The sequence below is a fragment of the Ictalurus punctatus genome, chromosome 4 (assembly GCF_001660625.3).
Source record: "Ictalurus punctatus breed USDA103 chromosome 4, Coco_2.0, whole genome shotgun sequence".
Lineage (NCBI taxonomy): Eukaryota > Metazoa > Chordata > Actinopteri > Siluriformes > Ictaluridae > Ictalurus > Ictalurus punctatus.
In genome coordinates, this window is record NC_071284.1 from 10,231,389 (window position 1) to 10,245,407 (window position 14,019).

Below are 14,019 nucleotides of genomic sequence, written 5' to 3' on the forward strand. Positions count from 1 at the left end.
ATTTACATTCTACACATTGTCCCAACTTTTTTGGAATTGGGGTTGTAAGACGTGTACACTGAGGTGTATAAAGCACAACATAATTCTTATTGAATTTTTTTTTTATGTTGTGAGCACAAATAAGCACCAGTGTTTGCACTTAGTCAGGGAAATGACCTCTTACTCTTGAGTGATATGTTTCATTATAATTGGTTATCTACTTGCAAAGAAAGATGTTTTCTAAATACCTGTATGTCCAATCAATTCACTGTCCCTCTCCCTGGTGAACAGTACAACTCTCTGACCTCAATGTTTCTACTTTAAGCACAGTAGGTGATATAGTGTGGTTGCTGCTCCATGTGAGGTGGTTATAAACAATTTACCATTCTACGGCTTGGTGCTAAGGTCAAAAGATGAGAGGTGTGAACATGTGCTTGTCTTTTTGTGTGTGTCTTCAGCACTCTCCAGCAGCGATGAGCTCGCCAGGTCTTTCCACCAGTGTGTCTCTGTGGTCTTGCTCCTCCTCCTCCTCATAGAGAGTGTGGTGGATGCTGAGCAGTGGATGTGAGGGGTTACAGCTGTAAGATGCAGGCTGATTTACAGGCTCTGGGTTTGGTATGAGAGGCTCATTGGTTTTGGGTGATTCAGAAGGAGGCAAACTAGATGTTCGTCCATTCATATAAGAGGTGGTGGACAGGGTCACAGTGGAAAATGCACTCGTGGTGGATTGAGGAGGAGGGTCATTCTTTTCTAAAGGGTTTAAGAAGAGAATGAAGCCAGAACAAAAAAATAAACAATTAATAATAGCTTTATATATATATATATATATATATATATATATATATATATATATATATATATATATATATATATATATATATACACACACAACCGTGGTCCTAAACTATTACAACAAGTCCTGTCACTGCATTTTGGGGTTTTTTTATGAACAACCACCCCTGACAGACTTAAAAATCAAAGGTTAGTCTAATGTCTAATGAATAGAATGGTGTTCAGCTGAATGGATTTTGTAACCCTAATGCTAAGCACTCTTACACAACAGTGCTTTTGAATGCTCAAATCCTAATTTGTCAGAAGGTGTTGATTAACTTTTTATAACAGTAACTCTGACAATAGTTCTGTGTGCATGGTTTATGATAATGCATTCATTCAAATTCTATAGATTCAACTTAAGCAGGGACATGTATGGTTATTTAAAAGCTGCATTTTTTAATCATACCAGAGAGAGAGAGAGAGAGAGAGAGAGACAGAACAGGAACTAACTTGCTTTGTGGACGTTCCATAATTATAAACAAATAAAAGTCATTTGAAAAAAAAATGAATAAAAAAAACTGTAACTTGGCAAATTTCGGTATTATAAGAGGAATAAAACACTTCAGGGCATTCTATTGTTGGAAAATAATCAACTTCAGGGTTGCATGCTGGGGGTTCATGTTGGGCAGCACTGTTAAAAGCATTCTTATAACAGCATGCCTTATTATGTTTTATTCATTAGATAATTAAGAACAGAATTACCAGTGAGTGTTGAGGAGACATGGACTACAGTGTGTGTGCCCTCTATGTACGTAGTGTCCAGAGGATGGTCAGCAGCTGGGGGCTGTGGATTATTCATTTCTGATTTAGGCTTCTGGATGGCCAACATGTACGGATGGACATCCAGGGAGAAATTACGAGTGTGCTTTTTCTCTGTCCTGTTGTTGGTTTCTGTAGATTTCAGGAGTCATAACAAACAAGATCAAATCATTTCAGTTATCTAAAGGTCACAAATAGAACGCTTAGGGGATCTAGGTTCTATGTAGAACCCATCAACAGTATTTTCCTTTCAGAAAAATAGTCAAATCTAGAAAGGTAAAACCCTACAACAGAGGTCATTTCTCAATATGTGTTCTTATGCGATCTTGCATCCTTGTGATCTCGTTCTACGTCACCATCCACCGCCAAAATTCAATTCCAATACACAAAAACGCAAGTACCAGGTACAGGATGTGTTCTTGATATCGAGAATGGATCATCTGCAGACCTGAGCGCACCAAACCCACTTGAACTCCCAGAAATAATCTTTTTAATGACAATAATCTAAATAAATCAAAATAAGCATCTAAAAAGAATGATTTTGATATGTGATTTAGATTGAGATACTGTATATATGAGGCTGTTGAAAAATCTAATTTATTGCTCAGAAGTATTTTAATTAAACTACGCTACCTTCCATCCTGAGGCACCTGTAAATTTGTTAGCTTGGTTTTCAGTTAACGTGAGGTCACAGCTGCAAATAGAGAGCTTCCTACATTAAAGCATGCTTAATTAACTTTTGGTTAATCAGCCAGTTAACAGTAAATCTATTAACCAGCTGATACATATTACCTACAGAGCACTGAAGAGATGAGGACCCTGTCCTACTACTAGAAATGTGCTGGGACAATCCACAGCACAACATGAAGCTCACAGCACATCTCAATTCTTGCAAAGATGCGTTCTATGTCCTCCTATCTTTCCGAGTTCATTCTTTCAAGGTAGCTTGGCATGACCAGTCTTCACGAGAAAGCAAGTCGGTTCTTTTTTTTTGAGAAACAGCCAGCGTATTTCCCTGTCCTATACCTCAATCCAATTAATAATTATAGGAGAATGTTTTCTTAATGTCATGAGAAATGTTCTAGGAATGTTTGATTAAAAACATTCAAATGTTCAAGTATTGAAGTACTGTTTTATTTGAAAGAATGTTCATTCAGACTATTCAAAATGGTTTAGAACATTGCAGGAAGATCATTTTAGAAACAGCCCAACCTTTTAGAAACTTTTGAATACCATGAACGTAATGAGCTTGGAAAACTGTACCCCTTTATTAAATCAATAATGCTTAACTACTGAAAAGACAATTGAGAACGCTCTTCTAGGGTTTAAAAAGTTTCTAGTGCCCTGAGAAATCCCTTTACATGGTGAATTTCTACTGTGTTTACTGAACTGAAATAGGTTCCCTTTCTCTCATATTTTTATTTTTTTTTTAAGCATGTATCTCAATCACAAATAAAGTCTGATTACCCCCCAAAAGCGAAAAGGGAGAAAATTGCACTATGATCTTTGCAGAAAGATAGTCTAAGATTAACATGTTCAAACATTTACACATTCTTTTGTTGAAACATATTGATAGAAGTCGAGGTTTCAAAGTTTACTATATGAAAAAAAAACACTTTTCTATCTAAAAAACCTAAATTCTATTCTAAAAAACCCCAACGGTTAATATTTTTTTGCCTATTTTTTTTTGCCAGGATTCAGCCAAAGCAACATACAATGTGTTTTCCCAGGCCATCACACATACATTAAGCACAATATCACATTAAAACCCCAACCAGGAACTGTTAAATGTGTAAACCTTCATACTATGCACTTTGTTTTGAAGGTCTGAAATCCAGGAGTAGAAACTGATCTTAAAAACCATTCTGCTGTCTGGTGTTTTCCAATTGTTTGTGATTTACCTTGAGGAGGATGCTGTGTGCTCTTGGTGTCCAGTATAGGAGCAATGATGTTATCTGGTACAGGCTTCCTCCGCAAAGGTTTAGGTTTTTCTGCTTTTATGCTGTTCTCCAACCGTGTCAAAGTTAGAGGTTCCTGGATAATCATTCAAACAAAAATGAATTTTATTTTAATTATTGAACTAGAATACTTAGAAGAGAGTTTACTAGTAACAGTCAAGGTAGAAATACGGATATAGGTTCAGAATGTTAAAATAGTTAATTCACTGAGACAGGGACAACCAAACATGCATGATTTTTCGACTAAGCTTATGCATTGTAACGACTAACCTTTCTGCTAAAGTACGTCTGTTAAGTGCTGAACTAGGTCCTCAGTGCAAAAATGCTTTAAAATTAGCTTGCAAATTAAGCAGGAACATTACCATTTAAATAATATCTGTATAATACTGAGGTGATGTAATCTGTCCATTTTCTAGAATAGGTGGGAGCAACATAATTAGTTTCTTTTATGTATCCAGTACAACATATGCAATACCATCTTCCTGGTTGCATAATGAAATAATTTTTGGTCACTGGCATGCATAGGCATGGTATAAACAGAATCATATTAGCTTACTTTAAATGGCTGTGGTAGAGGGTTAGATGTAGGGATCCACTTCATCTTCTTCCGTGGTCTTTTGATAACTGTCTCTACTCCCATTTCTCCAACCCCCAGTACAGAAGGATCCATGTTGGGGTCAATTGTCTGAATTCCAGAGTCTCTAACAGTTGGTGTGGCATCATGGTTGGACTGAGCTAATGCAGCCAATAACTGTCGCACCACATTGTCATACATAAGGTCACTCTCGTTGGTGATGAAGTCCAGCCTATTTAGAGACTTGATGTGGTCCCTGTTTTCATTACAGAACATGGCCAGGATGTTAATATCGCAAAATTGAGACTTCTGCCAACGCCGCCGTGTCTTGATGCCGACTTTGTGCAACTTGTCGAATACAAAATTGGATTTGCGCACCACGAACAGATGCAGTAGATTAACTAAAATGATGAGGTTCACGGTGCAGAGCAGTGCAATGTCAACAGCAGCCATAATGCGCTGGAGCTGCACGGCTGGCAGCTTGCAGTTCACGTTGAGGCGCAACTCAGGGATGCTGCTGATGTCAGGTGGCTCACCCAGCATGCACGTGAACTCATTTTGCCGCTGCCGAGCATAGTATGTGCTTAGGTAGGTGATGGGAATGGAACTGAGACAGATAATGGCTAGATGCCTGGCTAGATAAAGCTTGGCTAAAAAGTTACTTTGCCCTCGCCGCTCTAGATATTTTTCAAAAAGGTTCTGCTCTGGGCTTTTCTCCTTCTCTGCGTTCTCAATGATCTCCCGTCGCTCACGCTCAGTGATCCCAGGCCCTTTGGACTGGATCTGCTTCTCAATCTTGGGTGCTCTGCCCTCAGCTGCACGGTGGTAGCAGTTGTCAATCTCTTGGAGGAGAAAGTTGAGTTCAGAGGTAAGGCGTGTGGACGCAAGGAACTCCCAGCTTAGTACTGGAATATACATGATACCAGCAAATGCTAGCAGAGCATAGGGCAGAAACTTATGCTCAAACAGAGAGGGTCGGAGTTCAGGATCAACACCAGGAATAGCATCACGTAGCTCTGTCCAGCAGTAACCTCTGGCATAGAGGGCCTGGTCACGTGTGAAATTGTGTGGGGTGTAACAGTATATTGACTCCTCTGAAACAGAATCATAGGAGCAAAAAGGCATTAGAAACAACTTTTATGAATGTATCCGTTTACAAGAAGATTTGTATGCCACATATGACAAACATATCCTAACAGAATTATCTTGTGTCAGCCTGAGAACCATCTTCTTGAGAATCCTCTGTCATGAGTTTCTTGTAGTTAAATTATGCTGTACATAATCTGACAGCAGAGGAGCCAATCCTGCCGTTAGGAATGCTAGCAATTCTGATGTAATACTGTAGGTGTGAAAGGATTTGTACATTAGCAACAAAACATTATTTCCTGTGGGTGCAAGTGTATACAGTAAATGGTTCCAGTACAGTGACTTATTTTACCTGCCATTTATATTTTAGTGTTTTATAGTGTATATTTTAGTGTTTTATAGTGTTCTATATTTTAAATAAAGGTATAAAATTGCAGATACCTACACATCAGATACCCATTATTAGAAATTCGTAACATTTCAATCTTTGTAATTGTAAGAGCCATCTTATCCTATTACTAACGTCTATTCAGATTATTTAATAACCTATCCTGAGTCCCATTATCCTCTTCTAGCCCCTCTGTGCTACTTCACAGCAGGTTTCTACTGCTATGCAGTCAAACTGACTCAGCATTTAGCTTACAGTCCCCATTTCTTCTGTGCTCTTCCTCATACTCTTTACACACTCTCTTGCTCCCACTCTGTTACCCTCCGTATTTTTTAATCTCTTTTTAATCTGGCCAGCAGGTGCCCGATTCAGGTGAAACACAATAAAGCTGTGAATAGTAGTGTGATTAAATTTGTATCATTTTAAAATGGCATATTTAATTTTATTTCAGTTTGGTCTGAAAGAAGTACATTATGTGTTTGTAGTACACACAATGACATCTGTATCTGTATCTGGATTTGGATCTATCTCAAATATATCTATATTTTCTACAATTACAGTATATCTTATTTTGTTCTACTACATGAGCATACCTTGTGTTACAGCCCACTTGTTCAGGCTGTAAGAAAGAAAAAAGGACCACATGGTAGTTCCAAGCTAATTATATATATATATATATATATATATATATATATATATATATATATATATATATATATATATATATATATATATATGTATGTATATATGTATATATATGTGTGTATGTGTGTGTGTGTGTGTGTGTGTTTGTTGTGTGCGTGTGTGTGCGTGTGTATGTGTTTATTTTATGTCTACGTCTACCTCGTACTGTGCTGCACAGTTTGCACAAAATTTCACTGAGAACAGACTATTCTCTCCGTAACTCTTTGTGTGTGACAAATAAGTTAGATTTTTGAGTCTTGAATATCTATATCTGTATTTGGATTTAAACCTGAAGTGGGCATGGCCTAAAAATGGCAGCACTCTCAGAATGATCTGTGAATTCTGGCTCTGACACTTCCTCAATATCAGCTCACTCAATCACTCAAGTTCATAATTGGTCTCAACTATGTACACATGACTATTTTTTTGGTGTTTTTTGTTTTTAATCCTGCTTGCACAGTTATTATGTTTGTTATTACCTGCCTGCAATATTTTCTAATTAATTTAGTTAAACCCCTAGCTTAATTTAATCTGCCATGACCCTGACCAGCCAATTACTAATGCATTGTTGAGTGTGTTCCCCTTCATGTTTAACAAATGCGGTCCTTCTTTGTCCCATCAGCTTCATATCTGGCAGCTTACTCATACTTGCATGAAAAAAAAAAACCTCCACAACTTTTTTTGTTGTGTGTGTGGTGCAATCCCAGTCCCAATTCACCTCTGTGTCTTTTTTTGAACACTCTATCTGTTCATTCTGAAAAATGGATTCATATTCAGTTCCATCTCTCAGTAACCCAGGCTGATATCACCTACAAATCAATTACATTTAATTGAGATGTTCAGAAAACCCGAACTCAAAGCACCAACCTGCAAAGTTCCGTGTGAAGACCAGAGTGACTAATAAGATGGGGATGATGACCGTTCCTATGGTGACAACTCTGTCAAAGGGCAGCTCCAGTTTGAGCTGCACCATGAGCCCAGCTAGTGCACCACCCCTCTCATCCTGCGTGGAACCAGGCAGGATCAACTCCTTCAGTTTCTCCCCTGCAAGCAGAGCGGTGGCCATGTCTAAGTTCTGCTCAAAGAGGTTCTGCATCCGGCAACTGGAGCCCGCCCACAGCTAAATCCACGATGCACCTGGTTGAACAGTTGACCAGTTCACCCTCAAACCTGCCACCTTATTGGCTAAAGGTTCTTGTCCATCACAGTCTAAATGGTGATGATATATGAGGGCTATATATTTTTGGATTATGACAGACACAGTCACAGTAGAACCATTTCTACTGGCCAAATATCCTGCTCCTGATGCATGTTCAATGCTGTGCTTAATCCATGTATAATGGCATAAAATCCAGTCTGAATTTGTGTTAGGTTTGCTTAGAGTCCTTCCTCATATTACACCTGTAAAAAAACGAAAGACACAGATTAAGAAAGACTTAAGAAAGATATAACTGTAGAAAGTGTGCTTGTGTGTGTCCAGAGATTATGTAATTGGATGTTCAGGGGCAAAATAATCTCCCTATTGCAAATCCTTAATCTCTTTTCATTGTTTATTCATTCAGTAATCTTCAGTAATTACTTTATTGCCAGTGGATCCAGAGCCTATCCTAGGAAAACTGATCATGAAGTGGGAATACATCTAGAATGGGACACCAGTCCATCACAGGGCATGAAGCACACAAATTCAAAATGCAAGGCTAATTTAGAGTAGCCAGTCCACCTACTGGCATGCTTTAAGAAGATGAGAGGAAGATGGAAACATTACATAGATGGTAACTTGAGCTCAGGATCGAACTACAGACCTTGGAGCTGTGAGCTGCCAATGCTACCCACTGCACCAAATTGCAGACATGTTGTCTTTTAGAGAGAGCTAAAATCAGGTCCTTTTTAAAATTATTTTGTGCTAAAATCATTTTAACTTGCTTAGTGTCTATGGATCAATAAAACATATCTTATGTTCTGGGGGAAAAGTGGGAAAATGTCACAAAAATGTTTTTTTTTTTTCTTTCTTCTCTGCACCCCATGTATGTATGGTTCGTTTTTGTTTATTGTTGTTGTTGTGTTGTTGTTGTTTTTTTACAATAATAGAATGCAGTTTAGAGTACCTTACTGCATTTAGTCATCTTCAGTAACTTGGTCAGGGTCATAGTAGGAATAAAACCTAGATTAGATCCCAGTGCACTGGGTACCATGTACGTACACCTCATTCACTCCAAGGGACAATTTATAGTAGTAAATCCAGCATGATTTTGAGAGCTGGAAGGAAACTGAAGAGCCGAGGAGAGACCAACACAGACATGGGAGAACATGCAAAATTATACACACACTTTAACCTGAACTCATATTACTCCTTTTTTGGTGTCCTTGCACTGGCTCCCGGTCAGGTTCTGTGTCGATTTTAAAATTATGATGCTGACATACAAAGCATTACATGGCTTGGCTCATTACTTATCTGCTTTATTAATTCCTTACACCCCAAATCGCAGACTGTGCTCCTCACAGTGTAATTTGTTAACTGTTCCACAAACCTGCTTAAAATCTATGGGTGACAGGGCTTTTTCTGTATATGCTCCTTCCCTTTGGAACTCTCTTCCTCTCGAACTTAGGGAAGCTCAGGCCTATGGCATTTTTAAAGCTCAACTTAAGACTTACTTTTTTAAACTTGCATTTGACTGCTGATGTCTACTTTTATTATTATTATTATTATTATTATTATTATTATTATTATTGTTGTTGTTGTTGTTGTTGTTGTTATTCTTATCAACTTTTATTAAAAAATAAAAAGTTTATTATTATTATTATTATTATTAACTCAGAATCAAACCAGTTACCCTGGAGCTGTGAGGCAGAAATACTACCCGAAAAATTTGGGACAGTATGGAAAATGCAAAAAAACTAACAAAAAAAGTCATTTGAAAATTCAATTCACCCTGTACTATATTGAAAACACATTATTTACACATTATTTGATGTTTTACTTCTTTTTGAAAATATACACTCATTTCAAATCTGATAACTGCAACACACTCCAAAAAAGTTGGGACAGTCGACTGTTTACCACTGTGTAACATCACCTTTTCTTTTAATAACACTTATTAAGCGTTTGGACACTGAAGACACCAGTTGGTTAAGTTCAGCAAGCAGAATTTTCTCCCATTCATCTATTATGCATTTCTTCAGCTGCGCAATTGTACGGGCCTTTGTTGCCTTATTTTGCGCTTCATAATGCTCAATTTTTGTGCCACACTTTCTCAATCGGAGACAGGTCAGGACTGCAGGCAGGCCATTCTAGCACCCGCACTCTCTGCTTACACAACCATACACTTGTAATCTGGGCAGAATGTGATTTGGCATTGTCCTGCTCTGGATGGAACCATATGTTGCTCCAAAATGTGTACATAACTTTCTGTATTAATGGCAAGTTACCCATGCCATGGGCACTGACACACTCCCATACCATGACAGACGCTGGCTTTTGGACCTGATGCTGATAACAGCTTGATGGTCCTTTTCCTCTTTGGCCCAGAGAACACGGCAGCTGTTTTGTCCAAAAGCTATTTGAAATGTTGACTCGTTGGACCACAAAACATGATTCCATTGTGCTACTGTCCATCTCAGATGAGACCGAGCCCAGAGAAATTGGCGGCGCTTCTGGACAGTGTTGATGTATGGCTTCTGCTTTGCATAGTAAAGCCTTAACTTGCTTATGTGGATACAGAGGCGAATGGTGCTGACTGACAAAGGTTTACCAAAGTATTTCCGAGTCCATGTCAGGATGTCCATTACAGACGCATGACGGGTTTTAAGACAGTGACGTCTGAGGGGTCAGAGATCATGTGCATTCAGAAGTGGTTTGTATTTGGGGAATGTTGTTCTCAAGGTGTTGGATTATTTGCTGAAGCATCTGCTGGCAGATTGGCGAGCCTCGACCCATCCTTGCTCTTGAAGGACAAGGCCTTTTTTAGAGGCTCCTTATAAACTCTAATTAAACGATTGCATCACCTGTTTCACATCACCTTCTTATTTCAACTTGCCACATTGCTATTAGTCCTAAACTGCCCCTGTCCCAACTTTTTTGGAACATGTTGCATGCATCAATTTCAAAATAAACATTTCTCTTCAAAAAACTATGCAGTTGATTAGGTCAAACATCAAATACCTTGTCAAAGTACATTTACAAATTACTCCTCTTTGCTTTTATTAGCATTTTTTTGGAATTGGGGTTGTATATAAACTTTGTCTTCACTATATACTCAAAAAATGCAAATGGTTACTTGTCCTAGATAAATTCACCCAGCCTCATACTGAAACCTTTTATGCAGGCCCATTGTCAGATTGCAACTTCCTGTAAATTCTAATGACTTCTGACTGTTATTTCTCAGCTCTATAATCACCAGCAACATCAAAGCAACTGATGTGCAAATCTTAATGTTCATTTCAAAAAGCCGACTCAAAGAATTGAGTGCCAACTCCCAATTCCCAATGCCTAGAATCAGAGAATTGACTCTTGATGTCTGTGGTAAATTTATTGAAATGGATATTACATTGTGGCTATATTTCAACAGATAAACTTTAAGTAGTTTTCCAGCGATATAGTTGGTGAAACCTTGCTATAGGCTGACAAATTACATTCATGCCTGTGCTAACTAGCTACTTGTTAGCACAGGTATGCAGTGTTGTCAGATGAGCTTATTTCAGTTAGATTTCTACTTTTAATTACCATTTAAAAGTGCAGTTAAGTGAGTGAAATGTGTTAACGCAATATGTACATTTTAGTCCTCAACTTACATAAAGACTCATTTCAAATACTTTGTTATACTGTACCTACTAGTTAAATGTAACTTACTTTAGTAAGTATTTTACTTCAGTCATTTCCCAGTAGGTTATCTTTACTTACTCAGATATGACCACTGTAGCCTATCTGCACTTTCTTACATGTATTTGCCTATTTTCTTGTTCCTCGCAAACTGCTTTTTAGTATTATGATATCTGCACATCTAATATACAGGTTTTTCTCAATTGTTTGTAATTTGTTTTGCACACAACTGACTCAATTATATTACAGAGGATGCTAACACTAACCTTTATCAACTTGCTCTCCATGATGACCTGTAGTGAACCACAAAATGTAGTTCATAGTGTAAAAAATATTAATAAAAAAAATGTCTTTTAAAACACAAGGAGTATGACTATCCCAGACTCAAAACACTCTTTAATAGTATGTTACTTTAATGCTATTGAAGAGTGCTTGTGTGGGTAAACTCTTCAGAGAGAATGCTATTAGGTGGCCAAGGGTAAACTGACCTCCATAATGCAAACCATAAATCACTTTTCACTGTTAATTTATTAATTTTCAATAAATGCGGCTTAGTGGTTAGCACATTTGTCCTGCACCTCCAAAGTTGGGGGTTTGATCTCTGCCGCCGCTCTGTGTGCATAGAGTTGGAATGTTCTCCCCATGCTTTTTCCTCCTCTCCCAGTCCATAGACATGCACTGTAGGCTGATTGGCATTTCCAAATTGTGTGTAGTGTGTTAATGTGTGTGTAATTGTGCTCTGGATTGGCAGGGTGTCCCCTTGTCTTATACCCAAGTTCCCTGGGATAGGCTCCAGGCTCCCCACAACCCTGTGTAGCATAAGTGGTATAGAAAATGAATGGATGGATATGCTATATCCTATAGGATCACAGTGGATCCAGGGCCTTTGAGGGGATCACTGGGCGCAAGCCGAGATGTGATCCATCAGGGCAACATGCATGCCCACACCTAAGTAGGAGCAACTTAAAATAGACAGTCCACCTCCTGGTATGTTTTGGGAACTGGGAGGAAACCAGAGAACCCTGAGGAAACTTGCATGAACATGGGGAGAACATGCGAAACTCTACACAGACAGTAACCCGAGCTCAGGATTGTATTGGGAACTCTGGAGCTGTGAGACCACCACAATGCCTCCAAATCTTCTAAATCTATATAATTTCTGAGTGATGCTTGTTCATTATACTTACACAACATCTTAACTTATTCTGAATCAGAGGGTACATGCAACACACACACACACACACACACACACACACACACACACACACAACATTAGGGAGCACATTGCTGTGTTTCTAAAAATGTGTTATATTTACAAAAGAAACCTCTCTAGAAACTATTGGGACGGATTCCTGGTTTAGTTTCGTCAGTGGCCATGGTAGACTTAGACTTATCAAGATATCAGAGTCAATTTCAGTCACAAAAGTATCAAGTATAAATATATATATTAATAGGCTTATAAGCAGTCATATTTGTAAACTTAAAGATGTGTTGTTCAGAGCAATTCTGTCCTGCTAATGAAGAGCAGATAGCGCGTGACGCTTGGATTGGAGCTGTCCAAACCCTGGTGCTGAAGTGGACCGCATGGTCCTGAGGATTTAGCGCGCGATGATGTCCGGACGTTTTTGACTGACACGTTGTATCTTAGGTTGTTGTATAATATGCCTGACAATAAGAGTCAAAATTGAAAGCGGCTACCAGACCTCTCACCCCTACAGTAAAGCCACATCCGTACCCCGGCGCTTTGCGTCTACCTGAACTCAGCAACAAATAACGTCACGTAGAAAAGACACACCTGTCCACGAGCACAGATGCAAAACCAAGTATGTGATGTGCCTTTTTTTTTTTACTTACCAGTATTGAGGATCCCTCGGGGAGTCAAGAGTTAATCTGCAGTGCGGGCGAGCGGTTATAGCCTGTATCCGGGCACCGGTTTGTTCCGCCTTCTCCCGCGAATCTTTCACTCTTCCTCTCTCCTGCTCATCTCTTCTCATCCTCACAAACTTCAAGGAGAATCGCCTGGGTCGCGCATTTGTATTTGTCTCTCCTTCTTATCTCGTTCACTAAGCAGCGCTCGGTGACCTTCAGTAATGGCAGTCGATCCATACATTTGGCAATATTTTTGGCTCATTACAGGTTGCAGACTATATTATAGCAAATACGACAATTCGACACGATAGGCTTGATCTAGCAAACATGCCTACAGTTAGGACAAATACTGCTTATTCAGACTCAGCAGTAGCCTGCTTATTAATGGGGAAGCTCAATAAAATAAATAAATAAATAAAAAGCCGGTAGTTATTTTATTGATATCCTCTGATTTCTAGATATATTCCTGTTTAAAAGGGAGTTCATTTGTCCCTAGACAAACGGCTTCTATCTCGATAATGTCACCCCCCCACCCCACCCCCTCCTAAACCAGTTTATACCGGTTAGGGCGACGCGCATTACGACTGTTTCCAAATATAGACTCCACTACACCGCTGCAGCAGCTGGATTTCGCGTTTAAGTAACCACGTGCATCAAAACTGCGACGGATTTTTGCAACGACAGTGAAAATATGGGTTATAATCAGCATAATACATGGATAACACATGCTGTTTGTTGTTATGGCAAGATACTATAGATGAATAGGCTCGTTTTATTTTTACACAATAGCCTAGATATCACAGTCAGCCTTTGCCAATTGATTGCTCACATTCTTACAAGTAGGCTTCATTGGAAATATTTGTTTTTTGTAAATGTAATTTAAAAAATAAATAAATAAATAAATAAAAATACTATACATTTACTTATACAAATGAGGCTTCATAGAATTAAATTTGTGTACGTCATAAAAAAAAAATTTTTACTCTTTGAATGATGTTATCAGTCACGTGATCCAAAGTACAGTACAGTTACTACAATAGTGTAAGTGACATCATTAGTAAATTATACTTTT

General features: G+C 38.5%; 1 protein-coding gene across 1 annotated transcript; it reads right to left on the reverse strand.

Moving 5' to 3' along the window:
- On the reverse strand, nucleotides 1–13,113 carry panx2 (pannexin 2). Its single transcript, XM_047154879.2, has 6 exons — nucleotides 12,933–13,113; nucleotides 7,130–7,663; nucleotides 4,087–5,198; nucleotides 3,474–3,606; nucleotides 1,516–1,704; nucleotides 1–729 (listed from the first exon to the last, which is right to left on the reverse strand). The coding sequence occupies exons 2-6, from the start codon at nucleotides 7,356–7,358 to the stop codon at nucleotides 434–436; spliced, it is 1,959 nt and encodes a 652-aa protein (XP_047010835.1). The 5' UTR covers nucleotides 7,359–7,663; nucleotides 12,933–13,113; the 3' UTR covers nucleotides 1–433.
- Between the last annotated feature and the right edge of the window lie 906 nt (nucleotides 13,114–14,019).